The following is a 20,351-nucleotide window of genomic DNA, read 5'->3' as shown; positions in this document are numbered from 1 at the left end:
ATTTTAAAATGTAAAACACAATTAAGATAGGTAAGAAAATGTTGATTACGGTAATCTTCAGCCATATATTTCAAAATCAGTTAAATCTTTGATTGCCAAGTTGTAAATCAGCTTTATATAACGCACTTCGATTTAGTTATTTTACCTATACAACAGTTCAGACTAGGAGTGTACGTAGTCAATCATCCTACCCGTATATCTAATTTAACAGAAGGCAAAATATGCATCAAATGACTAGGAGATTGGCCAAAACAAGATTATATGATCTGAAAAAATACGAATGGTTTCATATGTAAAGTCATTCAGTTTAAATAGGGTGATAACTAACAGATATGTCTCAATTGTGACAAAACATGTAAGAATATTTTTCTTGAACAAATACGCAGATGAAGTTTAAGCAATTGGGTAAAAAAATACTAGAAAAAAAAAGTTCCAATATTGAAAAAGTTCCCAATAAATATATAGAATAATCTTAAATACCATTTGGTTCAAAGTTAGATGGAATACAGAAAAAGTGTTCTGTGAAATATGACCAAAATTATTGAGTGTAAAAATGATGATCAATCGACTAAAATCAACAAGGAGCAACTTTCATCAACCGGTGAGGCTAGTATCCAGAAGATATTTTGTTTGACTCCCGAAACTTAGAATAGGAATAGTGTACTTTTAAAGTTGATAAAGTATTGATAGAAGCGGGTATTTGTTACGTAATCAATTACTTACGTAGCAGAAAGGATTTAGAATGTATATTACTAAATAAACATCACTCCCCGCTCCCCAAGAGGATGTATCCAAGGATGTGGTGAAGGAACCATCACCATTACTGTAGCGTACAGAGCAGCTACTATCCATTCTACTTGGAACTGAAAGTCGGTTTACAATATTCAATTTTATATCATCTTGACTGATTTTTACAGGGACGTTAGGCTTCTCTGACTTTATTGATTCAAAAGGTGGGAACAAGGCAGAGCGAAGATTCGTATCAGAACTAAACTCCACAGCAACACCATGTTTCTTCAATGCAGCTATGGCGGAGTTCACTGAAGAGCAGGCGTAGTTTTGAATAATTCGTAGTATTGATTCTCCATATAGTGAATGATTACCTAGTTGTTCTGTAAGAGTTTTCAGAAGATCCGGATGAATACTTACGAAGTTATCAGATTCTGATATTGAAAGACGTTCTGAAATGCAGGTGTTAAAAAACAAATCGATTATAACATCGGAATTTCTACGATAGATGTATCAATGAAATATTCAATTAACATACTGAGATTAAACGTCATATCATATGTACTTATCATATGTAATGATATCGAAAATTAATATCCCAACTACTTTCACAACCTACTGATTACTAAATAAGTCAAGTAAACGAAATTGACGAACTAGTTTACAATATGACTCCCAAGTTAACCAAACCAAAACTGCTGTACACTGTAACTTGTATCAGATCACTGGAGTCTGTAAGCAAGAAAACTTGCTTGTTAGTTTTTATTGGCGGTGTGTTTGTAACCTCATAGACAGAAACATTTTTACGGAATGCTGTTGTAGGTAGAAGGAAATTATGAAAGTCTTGATATTTTTAACTTAGAAACGACACTATCAAAAATATAGGTGACAAACATTTATTAGATTTCATCACAAATCTATGTACATAACTTTAATAACAATGATAATCGAGACTGTTACTTAACAAGCAAGAAACGCCAGACTGCTATTCTACGGACAGTTAACTAAAGACATCTTAAAGGAAAGTTGTGTCCTTAACACACTATTCGACAAATTAAACTGTCATTCGAAGGAATGATTAGATGTGGAGTTAGTCTTATAAATAATTTATTCGTTTTGAATTATAAAAACCAAAAACTAAATGTAATAAACAGCTTACCTGGATTTGGAAAGACGGGTATAAACGCTGTATCAGGAGAACCTGCTTCTGGTTTGTAATACGGGAAATGCTGGCCAAGATGGCAAGCTTCATAGGTATGTGACAGTTCTTTCAGAAAATCAATAAGAGTACGTCTTAGTGAGTTTGAGGTCGATGAAGAATTTGCATCGGTGCCCTCAGACATCAGAACATTAGGAATACTATATGTCAAATCAGAGAGTATATGAGAGTCAGAAGGCAAGATCACAGCATAAGCAATACGTTTAGGTCGCGATAATGGAAATAGTGATAATCGGTCCTATAAAACCATAAAATAAAAGGGCTAATTATAAATAAATACAGACAAAACAACAAACTGTGTATAGACATGTATGAAATTAACTATAGCAGATAACCTTGACAAAATAGTTCAAAACAAACCTAAAGATCATAGAGATATTTACACTACAAATCATTAAAACCACCAAACTTACGAAACACAAACACAAGCTTAATTTCGATATGAAATGAAAGTAGATAATACTATAGGCTCAGAAGAGCCAAATTTAATCAAGTTTTTCACAAACACGATTATACACGTGCAATGCAACTGAGGGAGACACATTCGATCGCTAAGGTTTCGTAAAATAATTTTGAAAAAGGTTGATAAAAATATACGTGACTAGCAATAAGCAAAATAGGGAACATATTTGAAGGAAAATAAGACGGCAAACATTACCCAATCACGAAGAGCGAATGGAGAAATTAACAAGTTTTCTTGGTCGCAACTGCTAACGCGCAACTGAGGAATCGGTTGAGGTTTACAAGTTTCATCAGAGCCTCGACCAGCAAGTTGATGGAATGCTTTCCAAGTTAATGGTCCATCAACCGTATAGTTTGATTCTAACATACGAGTAGACGAAATGGCCTCCTGAAGCCAAGGACGCATTGTCTGGAAATAAAAAACGAATGCATATTTAGAGGTACATACTTCAATATCTAATCAAAGTATAACCCTTATTTAGCAATCAAAAAGTGAGTTTTACACCAAAGAGAAGAAAAATTTCAAGTAAACATAAGTAAATAAGTTACATGGAACCAATACAATCTAGCCGAACTAAACCCTATTTCTAAACACAATAACAGTTTTACATGGATTAATTGTGGGTTTGTACATAGACCAACAAGCATTTTGTTACTAAAAAGATTACCAGAGAATTATGTGAAATTTACACATTAAATGTCTTGAAAGGAAGATGCGTTCATTAGTTTAGCAACCGAGTAATTATGTAGCAAATTCTGAAAACAATGAAACGATAGATTTTCCATAGAAAAAGTGATTTACTGAGATCTATTATATCCATCATCATTGCTACAGTCATTCATCTTTCTTATAATTATATATGGTATATTGTAATTCAATACAAGAACAAACGACAGTCATAGACATTGACATAATCACAGAATAACAAACGAAAATATTCTAAAATACTGAAGGGTACTCGCAAACATAATAAATAAATAGGTGTGACGAACCTCATCTTCACACTTATAAACCAATTACATTTAGATTCGAATGACAAAAACAATGATGAACAAGGAAACCAAGAATGTTATAGTACTTAGGTAAAATTCAAAATACCTAGCGTCCAGAAATGACAAACATCAAACTTCAACAGTACAAGCAAGTATCTAAAATAAACGGAAACAACTACACACTACTTTTTTTCCTTTTACGAGACATGCATATATCGCTCTCTATTAACGTTCGAGTATATGCATTGGCCTCAACAGTTATGATAACAGAGACTACTTGCATGAGAGGAAATAAGTACAGTAAGTGTTGAAATATGCTTAAAAATTTCAAAAAGGATAAGCTTATCTGAATCGTTAAGCTTGACGAACTAAAATAAATCAATTACATAGTAAATCATACAGAAATTGTTCACGATTCTACGGAAACAAACTGATTGTTTTCTGCAGAAATTAATATTGGGAAAAATAATACCCGTTGGGCATTACTAGACAAGTGGAATACTTTGACTTAGCCTGATTATCGCTTTGGATATTTCTTGTTGTTACTGAAATGCATTTTTCATGCCGACCCATCAACCGAGAACTCAGCAAAAAAGAAATAATATTATGTTCTCAAAGTATAAGTCTATTAATTACATTAAGTTCACATATGAAATGCAGTAGCCGCCGACGTTAACGGCAAATAAACTTTTAATAATCACAGCAGAAACACTGAATAAAACTATAAAGACGGACACATAACTACTTACTGTCAATAAGCGAATCTGGTCGTTTTGATTTTGAGGCATCTTAGAATGAGCTTTTAGAAAAAAAGATGGGTGAATATACGCACCAGTTTCGGAAGCCGGATGAGGTGTACCATTGGTAATGGAATCAATATTGTCAACATGGCCAACTACTCTGCGTGGACGCACTGTTTCAACGGAATTGCGAATAGCCGACGAAATTAGAGCACAAGCATCTGAATAAGTTAGATCAATAAAAATAATTACTTTAAATAGAAACGTAAAGTAAAATAAATTTTGCAATTAGGATCGTCAAGAAACAGTACAAAAAAGGCAAAGATTCCGACTTTTGGAAAGGGACACGTGAAAGGAGAAAGCCTTAATAATCACAGCTAAAATATCATGAAACATTTAGACTAAATAATGATAGGACATTGAGATGAATTGTACTTCATGATTTTACAGTCAGTGGTGATCGGGACTAATGAATCAATTAATGAATACAATGCAACTAATAAGTTAATTAGTATGAAATTGTATTAGAGGGCTTATATTCGTAGATATCTCCCCAGTGATTAGTATGAAGCACAAAACCTATACCAAAAACTTCTGCTCAACAAAATTAAAGCTATCAAAATCCACAAATCATGTTGAGTAATAACCTGATATGTAACGTACATAAGCCCTATTTAAATCAAAACATTTTGTAACTTGTGATTTCCTGAAATAAATGAAAACCAGATGAATATTGATGAGAATAATACTATAGTAACAAATTGGTTCACATACATAACTCACTACACTTAATGAATGCGATAGTTTTGTAATTTCAATGCTGATATGACTCACGTGAATTCGGTTTTATTACGTGGATAAAAATAACGCAATTACGTTAACCCAGAAAATATGCAGTTGGATATTTTTGATGCCATTTTTCTTCCCCCTATATTATTTCAATGCTTTTCTTCCGGTTACCGGTTAATAATTGGTATTTTGGAATAAAGTACAGTACTGATCTACTTCAGTTCTAAATTGATGAACTTAATTTGATTGGCATCCACTGTGATGGGCACATGTGTTTATAATTTTTTCTAAAAAAGGCTGGCTAATATATAACTGATTAAAGGTATTGGTAAAGTCGGTTTGGGCACCCGGGCAGTGTCACAGCCCTCACACATATCGAATGAGATTTGTGTGGCGCATATGTATTTGGTGCCTCCTTGTACCAATATCTATGTGTTGAAATAAATAAATAAATAAGTCAACCAGAACTCCAAGTTTATGAATACTAAATCCAATAACTTTTGACTCCATAATTAATAAACAAACAGTCATGATGGAACATCTTTGAGGTGTTAACGGACAAGGCATAAACATGAAATTCTTATACTTTATGAACACTCAAACTTACCATCATATTCTAGTTTATTTTCTTTAATGACTTGGTCACACGACAACATATTCCATCTTAGTTGATCTGTTATCTGTCGTACACTAAATTCTTCAAATACGCTACTCATTATCCGTTGAAGTAAAAGCAAATGACTAACAGAAGGATGAGAACTGGTTACCCACCAACCTGGACGTGTCCGGTAGTTCGGTGGACGAGTATATGGATTTTCATTGTTCTGACTCAAAGAAGACCGAACAGACAATCGGGTTACTTCAATCTCATCTTCATAGAATAGATTTCCATTAACTACATATTTCTGGTTCATCACAGCACTGAAACCACATTTACATCCTCGTGTAAAATGGAACCCAGACCCGCCAACTAGATCATGACTTCCAAAAGTTGAAGTGTTTGTTCGTCCTGATCTACTACAAGGTGACGTTGTAGATATTGAATTGGATAAGTAAAGACCAATTTCAGAGCCAAGTATGGATGACGTGCATTCACAAATGTTACAGGAATCAAAATTATGGTCTTTGAATAAATTTAGCATAGAATCTGAAAGGATTAAATTTACTAAAAGTCCATTGGTTTCAAGTAGGCTGGCTAACCACTCTGTGAAATCCTCTACGTAATTGGTATTAGGATTCGTACAATCTGCTGACTTCACAAACCCTGTGATAGAATAGGTAGTCCCAGACTCATTCAGTTGTTGAGGTGAACAAGGTTTATTATCAGTGTTTGCAACATTTCGATGTAATGAAGTTAGAGGAAAAGAATTGGGAGACATTAGCCAAGACTTAGATGTCGCAGACTGATTCCCAGTGTTGACAATCAACCCATTAGGTGTAAAATGTGGATCTAAACAATCTGATGTGACAGATTTTTGGTTTGATGCACGATGGTCATATGACCATTTCAGCTGAGGTAGAGACTTTGCGAATAATGAAATTTCGTCATGAGGGATTTGATAGTTACTTGTCATACCGAGATAGGCAGCGCAAGGTTGAACGAAAGACCAGTCCTGAAACAGACATTTACGAATCAATTAGTCATAAACACACTCATGAAAATGGTGAGATATAACCATTTTTTATTTTTATTAAGGTTTTGCAGCTACATATATTTTGCCATGCTCAAATTATCGAAAATTATCAGATCACGGTACCAATGCCGATATTTATATCAGAACAGCATTAATAAGTCACAACAGACACTCGATCAGTAGCATAGATTCAACATTTAATAAAGCAGCAAAAAACATATTATTATAATCGATTCATTACTTAATACTCCAGCCAAACAATAAATGGAATCATATTGTCAATCAAGTTGTAAAAGAGATAGTTCAAACCATTATATCAAATTTGAATACCATTGTTCTTCTGATAAGAAAAAATTATTAGCATCACTAGGTCTCAAAGAAAAAGATTACTTTAAGCCTTAATATCAAAACTAAAGTGTAGTTATTAGTGAGTAATCTCATTGTGGCTCCACCAATTGATTACGGAGCTATGTCAAGACGTGCTGCATATTAATTTCGAGAAAATAACCAGTTTTTTGTAGAAATGTCTTCACACTATTCATCACCAAAAAGAGCCTACTTGAGATTCCATGCTGACGCTACTGAGGTTTTGAATGCATGGCAGTTTAGCAAGATGCCATAACTCTTGATTTTGACAAGACGGTGGCGAATTGGCAGACTGGAAGGGTACAGGAATCGAATGTGACGATGTGTCTGCTACATTGGAAGATAATGAGTCCTGGATTGTTTGAACAGACGGAGAGCCAGGCCCAGGGGTGCTTACTGAAGTTGTTGAAGGGTTCATACGGTTGGTGGACACTGAGACACCATCAACAGGACTAGGTTGAGGTGCGTCATGGGATGGTGGTGTGGGAAGCATTAAAGCTAGTTCTGCTGGTCCGATCGGTCCAGAACCTGTACTGCTAGCGAGACTGACTCCTCTCTGAGACAAAATGTAAAAATAATAGAGTATTAATTTGGTATGGAACGGTTGTAGAAGACGAGATCTCAAACTTCACACTAATAGTACGAACGACTACTGATTCAAGAAGACAATAACCCAAACAAATACATCTATCAGTCATATCAACAGAGGTCATAACAGAAAATGTAACATTCTTAGAGTACAGTTTTGTAAACTAATATGTTATATTTGGGAATAATAACTGATTCAGATACTATTTGAATGACTAAGTCAAGAAATGAAAGATATGTAATGAGTTGATGACACGAGGGTTTGTTAATCGACTTCCTGAATCACTGAAAGGATGATAAATCACAATGTAATAAAAAATTAATCAACATCAGTGGTTTAGAACCACTGAATAGTTTTGTTTGAATTACCTAGATAAATAATGTACTTTGAAATGTCGATTAAAAAGAAAAATGTTACCTGAAAGCAAGGGAATTTATCTGCAGTGATACACATTTACAAACTTTGTTTATAATATGCAAGATTAGGTAGGTGATAGAATCTACGAATTTAACCTGATCTGATTGACTAGATTATCCTCAATAAAAATATCTCCAGAAAGTTATTGACTTGAAATTAACCTTATTCGAAATTTGCATGCTTTGGTAAAGTGAAGGGCCAAACTGATTACGACTATGTCGTTTTACAAAGTATCAATAATTAATGTAAGTGATGTTAACAGACATGAAATATATTGTAGCCTACTTCCAAACACTTTAATTAACTTGCGTCAGAAGCAATTTATGACACCTTCCTAGAAGAACTGCTTCACGCACAGATCTAACAGCTTAGTCTGTCAAATGGAATATACAGCTCACCTTAGTCACCCACCTCGATTAACAATATACAAAAATATTGATTGTACAAACAGATAGATGGCTTGTCAGTGAATTAAAAAACTTAATGAGAAATATCAAAAGAATGTCAGCGTATTTATTCCATAAATATCCCCAAGCGAAATAAACATTTGACATATGCCCCTCGACTTGATTACACATAGATGTGAACAGACTTACGTGAGTGATTAGTCCAACGTTGCGACTGAAAGTGCCACTTGAATTATTTATGATGGAACCGTTAGAATGCATCAATCCAGAATGAGTATTTGTTTCCAATGCTCCTGGATTAATGTGTTGGTCATCGATTAAACCATTGCATTCTGTAACTCCGACCTTCATATCCGGGGAATCTAGAAATGAATAAGTGAGTTAGAGCGATAGCACAATAACATTAGAAAATGTTGATAAGGTATGATAACTTACATGAATTGGCAGAAGTGAAGTTGACATTTGTGATATCTGTTGTAATTCCTTGTGCGCCATCATTCAAACTGCATTCGTTGAAATCAGTGCGGCAGATAGCAGTACGAGGGCGTTTGTTTCTAAACGAACTGGAAATTTTATAAAGCTCCAGATAGTGATTTTTCACATAATACATATAAACTCTCAAACATGGTGAGATTACAAACTATGTGTCAAGTGACTACAGAAATCTATCTTTACACCACTAAGGTAGTGTAGTACCAAGGTAGATGGCAGTGCCAAGATTGACAGCAACACATCTGTTGGATCTTTACGATACCCTGGCTGGGATTTAAGAGACGATGCAACATAGTGGCTTGAGAAGTTATCAGACTAGGCTCAGAACAGATGCCAATGGCGGTCCTGCTGTAACTTTATTCATAAAAGTGTAACTTATTTAACTGAAAGAATTCTTTGTGGTTGCATTTTTCTTAACCGAACCGCTCCTCCTCCTATTACAATTATTATTATTTCACTCTCATACACTAACTTTTATCCACTTTTGTCATTTTTTTTATTATACTCACTTTCCTTTACCTAATTCATCACAGCTTCATTTTTAGTATGTGGCGCATAGATATACTGGCGCCCTTTTTTATTGATGTTTGCGTCAAAATAAATTAAAAAATAAGCGGCTTAGCTCGAGTGTGGGCAGAGTCCTTATACAACTGGATGTGTAAATCAATATTAGCGTTAACAACAACAGACCTGAAATAAAGGAAAGGATTGCGCTAAAAAAATGTGAAGAAATTCCGTTTAAAAACTGATCACTTAAAGTGACCGAAAAGTTTCATCATTTAATAATGTTTAGACATTTTATTAACCCGAATTAACAAGAACATATTTATTTCGAACTAATTAATATGTTTCGAAACATTTACAAGAGGAAAGTAAAATGTGTAATTCGAGAATGAGCCAGGTTAAACGGGATGATCAGTACTACGTATTTATGCAGTTTTACACGCAATAGTTCAGGAAAACTCCAAACAGAATGAGTGGCTACTTAGAGCATTTCAGTTGTAACGTTTAATTTTAGTCTTATCGAAATGCGAACATCATGATAGTTCATGCAGAAGAGTGAACATAGCCATTCACATAACTAATTAAAACACCCAAAACTGATTCTTTGATGACTTAACTATTTACAAAATAGCTTTGACAGTAATGCCACTTACTACTCGTCAGTAGTTACATTATTTTCTTTGTACGATGTATTGTCATCGATAATACTATAATTCGGGAAGGATGGGGATGATTGCTCAAGGGTAGATTGCAAAGTAATGCCTTCTGGGCATATATACTGTTCTCTTTCAATTCGATCTGGAATTCTGAGACATAAGCTTGGACGCTTTATGTCACTAGATGGTTCTTTCTGCAATTCCTGGGCTGCATGTCTGGCTAACCAAGTATTGAATAAATTCCTTTTCATTACAGATACAGAAGCGATCGGAATGTGTCGGGCTGACATTTTTGCATATTGTGTTTGGTGATCTGAAGAAACGGGTGAATCGGTGGTCACCAAACCGTTAGGTATCTAAGAAGTAACAAACAATATATTTTACAAAACCACTGACTTGTACAATAGAAAATAAATCCCAACAATAAATACAATTCTTAGAAAAATTGGTCATTTTGATTACGATTAGTAATAGAGTATCAACAAACCGCTTAGAAATGATTCACTTAGCGTGATTCTCGGAAATCTAGCAGCTCCTATCCCAACTTTTCCTCAGAACCTAAACGGCACCATTAATAGAGATAACTCAGGCAAGATTATTGTAAAGGAATGACAAAACCACAGCATCCATGGAACAACAACTAGTGCTAGCAAGAACGAAAAGTGGAGACACACAAAACGGTCAATGAGCGTTGTTCTTAGTTGTATATCCAAATTGAATTTATTAGGATTAGACAGCATATTCGAGAGATTAGGTTAGTTATACAATTAATCACACCCAGCACTTTTTATGTGTACCGCTACATTTTGCCAATTCGAGTGATGCTATTTTTCATTCTTACTGTTTTCCTTATATTTCTTTTTTATTTACAATTAAAATGAAACGTGCATTAGAAATAAGTGGAAAGAATTGTACTTCAATCTTACTGAAAATCTGTTAAAGCTTTTGTAGGATTTAATTTATCCTACAGATATTCTACCGGAACTGTAAACGCGATACTGGCGACTCCAGAGTCTATGTGAAAGCCATAGTCAGAACAAGGAAAACAGCTTTAAGCTTCATCTGTTTCTAAGCGTAAAAACAATTCAATTAGTACAGTAATTAAAGGGATTATAGTCATTAAATGGGACGCACAAATATACCGACCAGTATTGCGTGTCTTATCGAAATGAATAAAAAATCATGAGTCACACTAATATAATAGGATAATAATGTCTTTCAATTGGCAGGTTACATGCAACAGGGATAGTCTACAAACACATCGGACCATATTGATGTGGTGGGAGCCTAAGCGACGATTTGACTGGTTAGTTGTGGACATAACTAACAGCTCTGATTTACAATTACGATCATGTGTTTTTTCTCTTTCTCTATTAAAAAACTATACAATATCGAGCAAACAGTGAAGCTATGGCTTAATGATTAAAGCATCCGAGTTAGACTAAAGTAGTGAAGGTAAGAAATATAAAGAAACTTGGCACTTGGAATAACGTAAGAATACTATAATTTGATATATAAAAAAGTTTGAATTATACGATATTTGTGCACATATTACCTTTAAAACCGAAGATAAAGCCGAGTTACTTTCAGGTTTAGGAAGAAGTGATGGAGGTTGTGGCGCTGTTGAAAGGTGAGTGGATGAAGGTGTGGTCTGGGAAGTATTCTGATCACAAACGAAATCGTTATTTAATTCATTGAGGGTATTAGAACTAAGGTTTGAATTTTGGTTTGGAGCTGGTTGCTGAGGGCTCAGAGTAGGCATAGATGGGTCATGGGCTGCAGTTAAGTTGGTTGTAATGATTGGGAGCGGAGTCCTTGGACGATCACAGAGCGGGACATTGAAATGAATAGATGACTTCAAAGAATGTCGAATACAGGGGTCTTGCTGATGAAACGAGCCACCAACAGAAGTGCGACGAACCCGAGAAAACCTGAAAGGGTGGCCCAATAAACCATTTAGAAGAAACAACATACCCAGTAAAACCATTTTCACTGAATATTGTGCTCACTGAGTACACAAATTGTTAATAATGGTACTGCATTTATTTTAATAGTAAGTCTGTCGAGTGTCCCAAAGGTTTAATTAAATAAGTGGATTTCATAAGTCGCCTGATGCTGTTGGATCCAGTAATGGTAATTTTAAAAGACTGAGCAATCACAAACACAGATGTTTTTCGGGTGAATGCAAATTTGTATTTGACATTATTTACGAGTGAATAATAGTTTCTGAGTACTTAATATGAAAATCTTAGTAAATACTTATTTTCTTATCTTACTATGCTTCATACTAAAATATGAGATTTTACACTGATAAATGTATCCAATAACCGAAAAAATATGAATGATAGCCATTTGCAGTTAACTGGTTATTAAAATGTATAACAATTTATCTTAAATATTTGCTGAACGTTACTCTTTAAAAACCATGTGGATGTGAACATTAAATTAGTAAGAAAATTACCTGTTGCAGCAGCACTGCAAGATAGTACATGGAGCTTGTATGTACAATGAGCACATTTCGGGTGATACTGAAGTTATGAGCCCATCAGTACTACAACCCATATCACTTTTGTCAGTAGAATGTGACCGTTTTGATTGCCACTCTGGTTTCACAGAAGGAAGACGATTATGTTGCGATGCACACTGGAGAGTTCTTCCAGCTAGGTAGATATGACGAACATCTACTAAAAAATCAGACTGCAAAGAACTACTAGGAATAACTGCTTTCAGCAAAGACGTCCCAGGTGTGTTCATTTTTATAGACGGGAGTTTCCTCTGTTTGTTTACTCGCCAGAAGCGTGATGTTTTTATCTTATTAGGAATATGGGCATTATACACAGAACATTTGTTCGACATATGGGGCGCTGATACGTTCGTAGATAAATTATGACCGGAAACGTCTGATAAATGAATTGCTTCACCGTAAGGTGTTGGGTTATATTCCGGTTGACTAGGTGAATCGTTTACAGTGGTTATTAGAACAAAGCACATCGGGTATCTCATACGAAAACCATCTGTGAAGAAATACGAACCAATTACAAATAACGCATTTAAAATACATGAACCGACAAAGAAAAAATATTTGTGCTATGGTAAATATACACATGACAGAACATTTAGTGTTGTTCACTACCCTAAAGATAATTAAGTACATACTGTGCATGAATTAGAATCTAAACATTCGCATCTTACTTCATCCATGTAACCACACCAAGAATTATTTGGCCAAAAGCTTAAAGGTTAAAAATGATAAAACTTGAATAAAACACTGCATTCGACCAAGACATGCTTATTGAAAATCTCATCTCACTTTGCAAATCCATTTAATCAGCGGGAAGCAGTTTGGGACAGCATAGTAGTGAAGACATTTAACTTGACGATTAGGTTGTACGTTCGGACTATGCTGTATTTACTTTGATTTGAGCAGAAAAATCTATTGTTAATCCTCAAAAAACTGAGTACACGACCCTATAATTGAGTGATGGGCTGTTATCTAAGCATAAAGACAGAGTGCACTATTTATTTATTAGCGGTATTTCAGCTGCCTAAACCTGCATTCACTAAAAACACAAAAAACAAACCAACTCATTCACCACATACTTTACTATGAGCCAAACTTTTAGTGTGACAGTTAATGAGATTACTAGGTTGCCCAAACCTAGGTTGGTAATCTGGGGTTCAAATTCGGGACTTAGTGGTCAATTTTTGGATACTTTTACTACTAAGCCACTATATTCACTACACTGAAACATGAAGATGACTGTACAGAAAAAAGTTCAGGACTGGTATTCTTCAAAACACCGAAGAAGTAATCACCTCTGTTCATCAAACCATTTGACATTTTAGAGGCACACGTGACAAACTTTTGTCCTAGAGAAATACCTTACGAAACACCTAAAAAAGAACACGATTATTTATTTAACACAGATATTGGTACAAGGAGGCACCAAATACCTATGCGCCACACAAATCTCATTCGATATCTGTGAGGGCTGTGATACTGCCCGGGTGCCCAAACCGAAGCAGGTAGTTTTCTTAGGGGGCCACTCCCTGAGCCTTCGACCTGAAGATCTAATCCATAAGGCAGTGAAGCATCGTAAGGAGATGCAGTCCCATGGAAGCCGGTGACCAACGACTGGTTCATACGCCATTTGTTCCCACAGCATACTGGAGCCCATGTGCATCATTGGTTTGGGATCCGGTTAAGGCGCCGGACATTCGCTTTTCGTAAACAACACCCCCGCCACGAGAAGGCAGTGAGTAGGACTTCCCTGGCAGAGGCTATATACGCGTGGCCATGTGAGAGCATTTCGAGAGGGAGAGCGGACTCTCCTCACTCTCGGCCGTACATGTAGTGTACTAAATAATGTTATTTTCCATCGAAAGCACCTTGGAAATTATATGGACCATTACGTGGTAACTGTATGTATACCACCTACTAGTAACAAACTCCGCATTAGTATGCCGTCAGGCTGTTGTACACGTAAAACCTACGCATGAATCTCTGAAGTAAAATCACGTAGATTTTGTCAACTAATTCCAAATCTAATGACTGAAAAAACTACCGAATAAACGCACATATGAAATATACTTACTGAGTAATCTTTTAAATCGTAAATACCATTCCGAAGTCTAAATGTCCAATACTTCTGAGTTGCACGCCTGGTGTCCTTTAGAGAGAGCAATTTATAATTACTTGATAACCAATAACAATTTTGGGGCATCTAATAGTCTTAAACCACTTACAACCATTGCATTACACAAATAGCGGATATTTGCTAGACGTGATAACCCATAACTATCCTATCTTGGTCAGTCTCGTGTCTCAATTACATGTCCACGTACACTAAGAGTGAATTAAGGGTCATATTGTTTGAGTGGGTTGTCTACATAGCTTGGGGATGATTGGAAATCGATATCACAGATTTTAGCGCTAACTTACCAACGATCACCTCAACAAATTTGGGTGGGGTATCTAGACACCGTCGATTGATTTCTTCTACTGTCCGCTTCTTGTCACTACTAAATCTATTCTGCTGACGTGGATTCTGATGTGTAGGAGTAGCCATAGCAAAAAACGGCAGACCAGTTACACCACTCATAGAAGGGTCACATTCGTGACTAGGCCTGAGGGGGTAAAAAGTCGACCATGCTTCTGATTCAACCATCAGATCTCCGTCCTTCTTTTCAAAACCGAAACCCGTCAGCTCTGCAGAAATTCCATAAGGTGCCAGGATAACTGTAATTAAATTAAAATTCACGGGGAAATATGTTGTTTGTTTGAATATGAAAGTGCAAAACAACACGATTCTGAACGGACATTTATACTTTTTACTATATTTATTCCGTAATCTAACCTGTACTTGCTTTCATGAGTTAAGCCATCTAAAGAATTGTTTAAAAATGACCGGATAAAAACCAAAGGAAAGTGAGATTGAAGTTGACCTCTGAACTAGACAAAATATGAGTAAATACGGCAGAATTATGTTCAGTCTGATCGTACACTACCATGTTCGTTCTTAAGAAGTGCCTTTTGATACCAACTTCTGAGGATCACTAGCGAACGAATTCACCGATAGGATGTAAAAAAGCAATAAGCTCGTAACGCAGAACTGTGAAATGAATTTGGTTTTAGATTATATCATTGGGAAAGCATTACTTGTGAACCTAACATCGTGAAAAAGCCTAAAACTAATATCGAATACATGTGATTGACACTTCAAGACACCAAAAATAATAAACAGCAATTTGACTAACGTACCTTCTACTCAATAATCACAACCGAACTAGTTAACTGTAAATTAATGACGGTAGAACCCATATTGTATTAGCACAACCCATATAAATCGTGACTCTAAATAAATGTTTTGCATATAAAACAATATATTCGTCACAATAGTTGGTGGGTTTATTTCACATTCAAAAATCTATTTAAACGGTCATGGTGGTTAAGCAGATGAAACATGTGTCAACTACGTTGAAAGTTGAGACCCCTTCATACTTGCTTCAACCCGGCAGTCGGACAGTATCTGTGATTTTTAAATCTAACAATCGTGATACAAGATCGAATGCATGAACGTGTACTTAGTTGTCAAGATAGTGGCTTTTGGTCAGTCAAAAGTAAAATAAGAAACTCATGCGAATGTGTATTGTCTCAAGTCACTGCAGCGCTTGATAAAATTACAAAAATGAATACCGGAGTAGTCTAGGTATTACCAAAATATTAAATGAGATCCAGGCAACAAATTTGCAGAATGAAGACTAAAAATAATTTCGGAACCCGGGATACGAAGGTGCACAAAAAGTGAATGCATCCGCGCAGCTGTGATCTGTTCGTGACCGTATTACGATGACTTTAGAATGCAGGAAACTCTGGGTATTGAAAAGTTCGATGCTTATAACTACAGATATAAAAGTAACCTTACTAGTAAGTAGATTATAGCATGTGGAAAAAACTATGCACTTGACATCATTGATTAAATAAGATAGCGGGAACAATATCTGTAAGATAATTACAGTTACGCAGCACTCCACATTTATTCGGCAAATCATTGGTAAAATAGGTAGTAGTGGATACTAATACAGCTGAGCTACTGAAGGATGACACTGGGCCTATACCATTATCTGACCACACATAATACGGTGAATACTATTTATCATCAGCACAAAAACTGACATATAAATACGATAAACCCTTAATATGGAAGCGAATTTTAGGTAGCATATTAGATACCTTAAGGAAGACCTACCAGGTATGGTTGACTGACTTGTGACACAACTCTGGATGTGTTCAACTCCAACTCTTTGGACAGCAGCGTGTTGACGAATGTCAAGACTGGCACACACCGTACTCTCACCGTGTAGGAAGAACGAAAAACTGACACTGTACTGTACGCTAGGAAGAATTAAACATATGTCATTTGATCTTACTTGTCATCATTGCAACCGCATTTACGAGGCTGTACAAACCATTTTCCTAAGCGGACAAACCCTTTAGTAAGCAGACATCTTTAAATATTAGATCAAAGACCTGTGTACAAACCTTTCAACAACGTTGTGCAAGGCCCGAAACAAGACAGTTCTTGTTTCATATGATAAACCTTGTCGCCAGTTTCCATGGTCCTCCCTACGGAGTTCTGGCAGTATACAGATATCAGCATTTGGAAAGTCATCGTTTCCATACCAAAACACCCAGAGCTCTTTAGCAAACTTCGAAAAAGCGCAAGGATTTGATAAGTCAGATGACTCTGGCTTTGAGCGCACCCAGGCTGAAAGAACGCCATACTTTTGGCACAGTGTGTACGACTTAATAATTGGATCGTTTAGCGGGTCATGATATTCTTTGGGAGTATGAAGGATGTATTTTCTGTACTGTATACCACTGAAATCAGTCTATAGGAAAACAGTAATTGGTTAGTTAAACTTCAAACAGTATTTTATTGAAAAACAACATTATATACTAAGCACTTACCAAGGCGAAAATATTAGTGAAGCAATGCTCAAGTGAAGCGTCATTAGGCCCTGTCAACTGGCTCATACTAGACATATTACGTGGAGCTCACTCCATTGCTACATTACTATTTCTAACTAACCACCTAAACTAAACGCGAAATATTCCGCCATGCAGACAGGTATCGCATTACTTCCTGAGGCACTCAAACAATCAGTAGGCTAATATGTGGACTGTTGTTGAATCATGGTTAGGCTAATAGGAAAGTATTGTCGGTTATGACGTCAAGAGCCATACATCAGTTAAATCATTATGTGTAAGACTGTATATTGGTATTATGTCAAACAATAGGGTAGGAAATGATCTATTCTCAATGTCCACAGGGGATCAGACTTTCTGCACTGATAACAGGAATTTATATAGAGTTAATATATATTTCTCGCATTCCTCTTAGAAAACTATGGTTTTTCACTTGTCCAAAAAAGCAATTTAATCGACATGAAACAAAATGTGAATCAACTTTGGCAAAAGGTGCAAGGAAAAAACAAGCCAACTGTAAAATGTGTAAAAGTCACCCATTGTACCAATAATTGCCAATCATAACCACATTATTTTAATTAAGTTCTGCAGCTTAAAATTCCTTTGCGTGATCCCATGCAAACGTCATAGCAATTGGAAAGTGAGACCGTTTTTCCGAGATTTGTTGTACAGATCTCACTTTTCAATGACGATTAAAATTTTCTATCACATTCGAGTTATATCACCAATATAGTGGTAAAAAACCCAAAACAAATAGTTCTGTAAGTCCCTGACACTCGGTGCTGACCTCATTAGTTTTACTGGACACACCTTAGCTGGACGCTTTCGATCACGCATCCGCACCAGATCATGTGTGGGTACTCCATGCTACACATCTCCTGCAACTACTAACCAGCATAGACCAAACGCTTCTCGACACACCGATAGCCTTTCAAATATATCTCCGAACTCCAACACTTCTAACTTTTGATTTAACTGGGTTAGTATACTTCGATTTTGAAGGTATTTCTTGTAAAGAGGTCAAATTCTGAATGCCTGTTTCATCTTTATATTTCTTATCTGTGTCTCTTTTGGAAGTTAGATTGACCACAATACATATATCCTGTCGTCTGGAATATTACTGAGAACCAGGAAGCACTGTAAAGCTATTTCTCACCACTGAGGAATCCTGTACTAGAACGAAACAGCTCTCCAGTGTTACGGTTCGTGATTTAGACTGTTGAAATTCCACCACCTCCACATATCCCTCCATACATTGACTCTTTCATCGTTTTTTTCTTTTTATCTTCCCAAAAATACCCTTACCAAGAATTTACTTTTAAACCCGAGACAAATTGAATTTTTATTGACTTTTTAAGTAACTAATGAAATGACCATTCACATGGTTAATGACCAGTTATATAATCGGAGTTAGTAATTTTGCGAATTCGGCTAAACTTGACATACTCGGCTCACTTTTACCTTCTTATGCTCATAACCTCAACATAAATTGAGGTTAACTGGAATAGTATGGCTGCCCAATCTACACGACATTACGTGAAACCTGCAATACCTAATAATATCCCTGTCTGGTCCACTATAGTCTGGTTAACAGGTCAGGTTACACATAAGACCTTGTCAAGTGGAGTTATATTTAAGTCCACGGAGAAAGAAAGTACAACGCTAAGTGTGACTGGTCTTCGTGACGCGCTGATTCTATTCAATCAGTTGACCAATCACAGTTACTCGTCATCGACTCTTAAGACTCATGATGGGTAGTTCGGTGTCCAGTGATTAGTCTTCCGATGAGGAGTTATGTTTTACATACATTTAGTGGGTTAATTCCCTCAGAATCTTTTTAACAACCTACTGTCCTAATGACCGGACTTGAAGACAAATTTGGTCATAATCTTGTAACGTTTCCGCGAAGAACCCATAACTTTAATTGCATATCCTGTGGTGTTCATATAAGTTGTGTCTCTAGAGCGCAATCATGGTGTTCAATTTTATCCCTGATGCCCACAGTGTGCTCCTGTAAGAAAAAAATTATCGAATATCAGTAGCCATCATACCCCTTGCGCTCAAATTCCTCACCATTTTGAGCACATTTGCCATGGAGCAAACTCCTTGGAAATCCAATAATCTTTATCGTAACGATGTATTGAAATCGGCATTATACAGTTTTTATTTGCACGACCGCCCTGTGTCTATTTTAATCCGTACGTTTCGTGACAAACCTGTGAAACAGTCCAAAAAATCTGATGGCTTTCGAAGATTTCAAATTAAAATGTGGGTGGCTGACTGTTGACTAGTAAGGGAAGTTTTCGAACTTCTGCAATATAGAGACAAAAGTTTTAAGCCCTTAAATCATTGATTCAATCACGAAGCTAACGCCAGTGAATCTTTCACAGTGTACGGTACCTTGAAACTTCCGTTTGACCTAAGTTTAAGTCCTCCAACCGGGAAAGGAATACTATCCACTATTTCATCCTTGTTCAGCACGTTGGGTATGATTTTTCCTATGTGCTCTCTTCTCAAGAGACTTTTGCAATCTTCAAGTTCTAGGTTGGTTGTATCAGCCCTTGAGTACTAGTGTTACGTCCTCGTGGAACAGCCGGGGTTATCAACTGGGAGGCTTGGCCGTAACCAGAGGCACTGAAAGAGGATGAAAGTGACGTTTAGGAAACCGAGTTATGTTTTTTCCTTCATACCCACAAAATAGGCTTTGAAGTGGTTGTCTTCTTACAGAACGTCTCTGGACACGATCCCTCGTACAGAGTATTTTTTCATTACAAAAAAATGGTAGCACCTGTAAAACCGTTAACTGTGGTAAGAATAAAGTAGGCCGGTTTATTTTCTCTCCTTTCTTTTCAGCACCACAAATCT

General features: G+C 36.1%; 1 protein-coding gene across 2 annotated transcripts in view; it reads right to left on the bottom strand.

Annotated features, from left to right (window-relative positions):
• MED13L (Mediator of RNA polymerase II transcription subunit 13-like) overlaps positions 1-18,077 on the bottom strand; it is a gene marked incomplete at its 5' end in the record, with an annotated part of 30,050 nt that extends 11,973 nt beyond the window's left edge. Inside the window, 16 exons of one of the 2 annotated variants that reach the window (XM_012938255.3) lie at positions 724-1,181; positions 1,889-2,186; positions 2,607-2,819; positions 4,153-4,364; positions 5,540-6,545; positions 7,126-7,488; positions 8,535-8,707; positions 8,781-8,908; positions 9,995-10,353; positions 11,553-11,928; positions 12,459-13,011; positions 14,940-15,236; positions 16,747-16,892; positions 16,928-17,005; positions 17,040-17,389; positions 17,469-17,543. In XM_012938255.3, coding sequence (XP_012793709.2) covers positions 724-1,181; positions 1,889-2,186; positions 2,607-2,819; positions 4,153-4,364; positions 5,540-6,545; positions 7,126-7,488; positions 8,535-8,707; positions 8,781-8,908; positions 9,995-10,353; positions 11,553-11,928; positions 12,459-13,011; positions 14,940-15,236; positions 16,747-16,892; positions 16,928-17,005; positions 17,040-17,389; positions 17,469-17,543 — 5,085 coding nt within the window. Of the gene's footprint in view, positions 1-723; positions 1,182-1,888; positions 2,187-2,606; positions 2,820-4,152; positions 4,365-5,539; positions 6,546-7,125; positions 7,489-8,534; positions 10,354-11,552; positions 11,929-12,458; positions 15,237-16,746; positions 16,893-16,927; positions 17,006-17,039; positions 17,390-17,468 lie in introns of both variants that reach the window. The other variant, XM_051215071.1, reaches the window with a different exon arrangement.
• Positions 18,078-20,351: the final 2,274 nt, after the last annotated feature.

Source organism: Schistosoma haematobium, chromosome 2, assembly GCF_000699445.3.
Source record: "Schistosoma haematobium chromosome 2, whole genome shotgun sequence".
NCBI lineage: Eukaryota > Metazoa > Platyhelminthes > Trematoda > Strigeidida > Schistosomatidae > Schistosoma > Schistosoma haematobium.
Note: the sequence above shows the minus strand (reverse complement) of the source record. Positions and strands in the feature narration are given on the sequence as shown.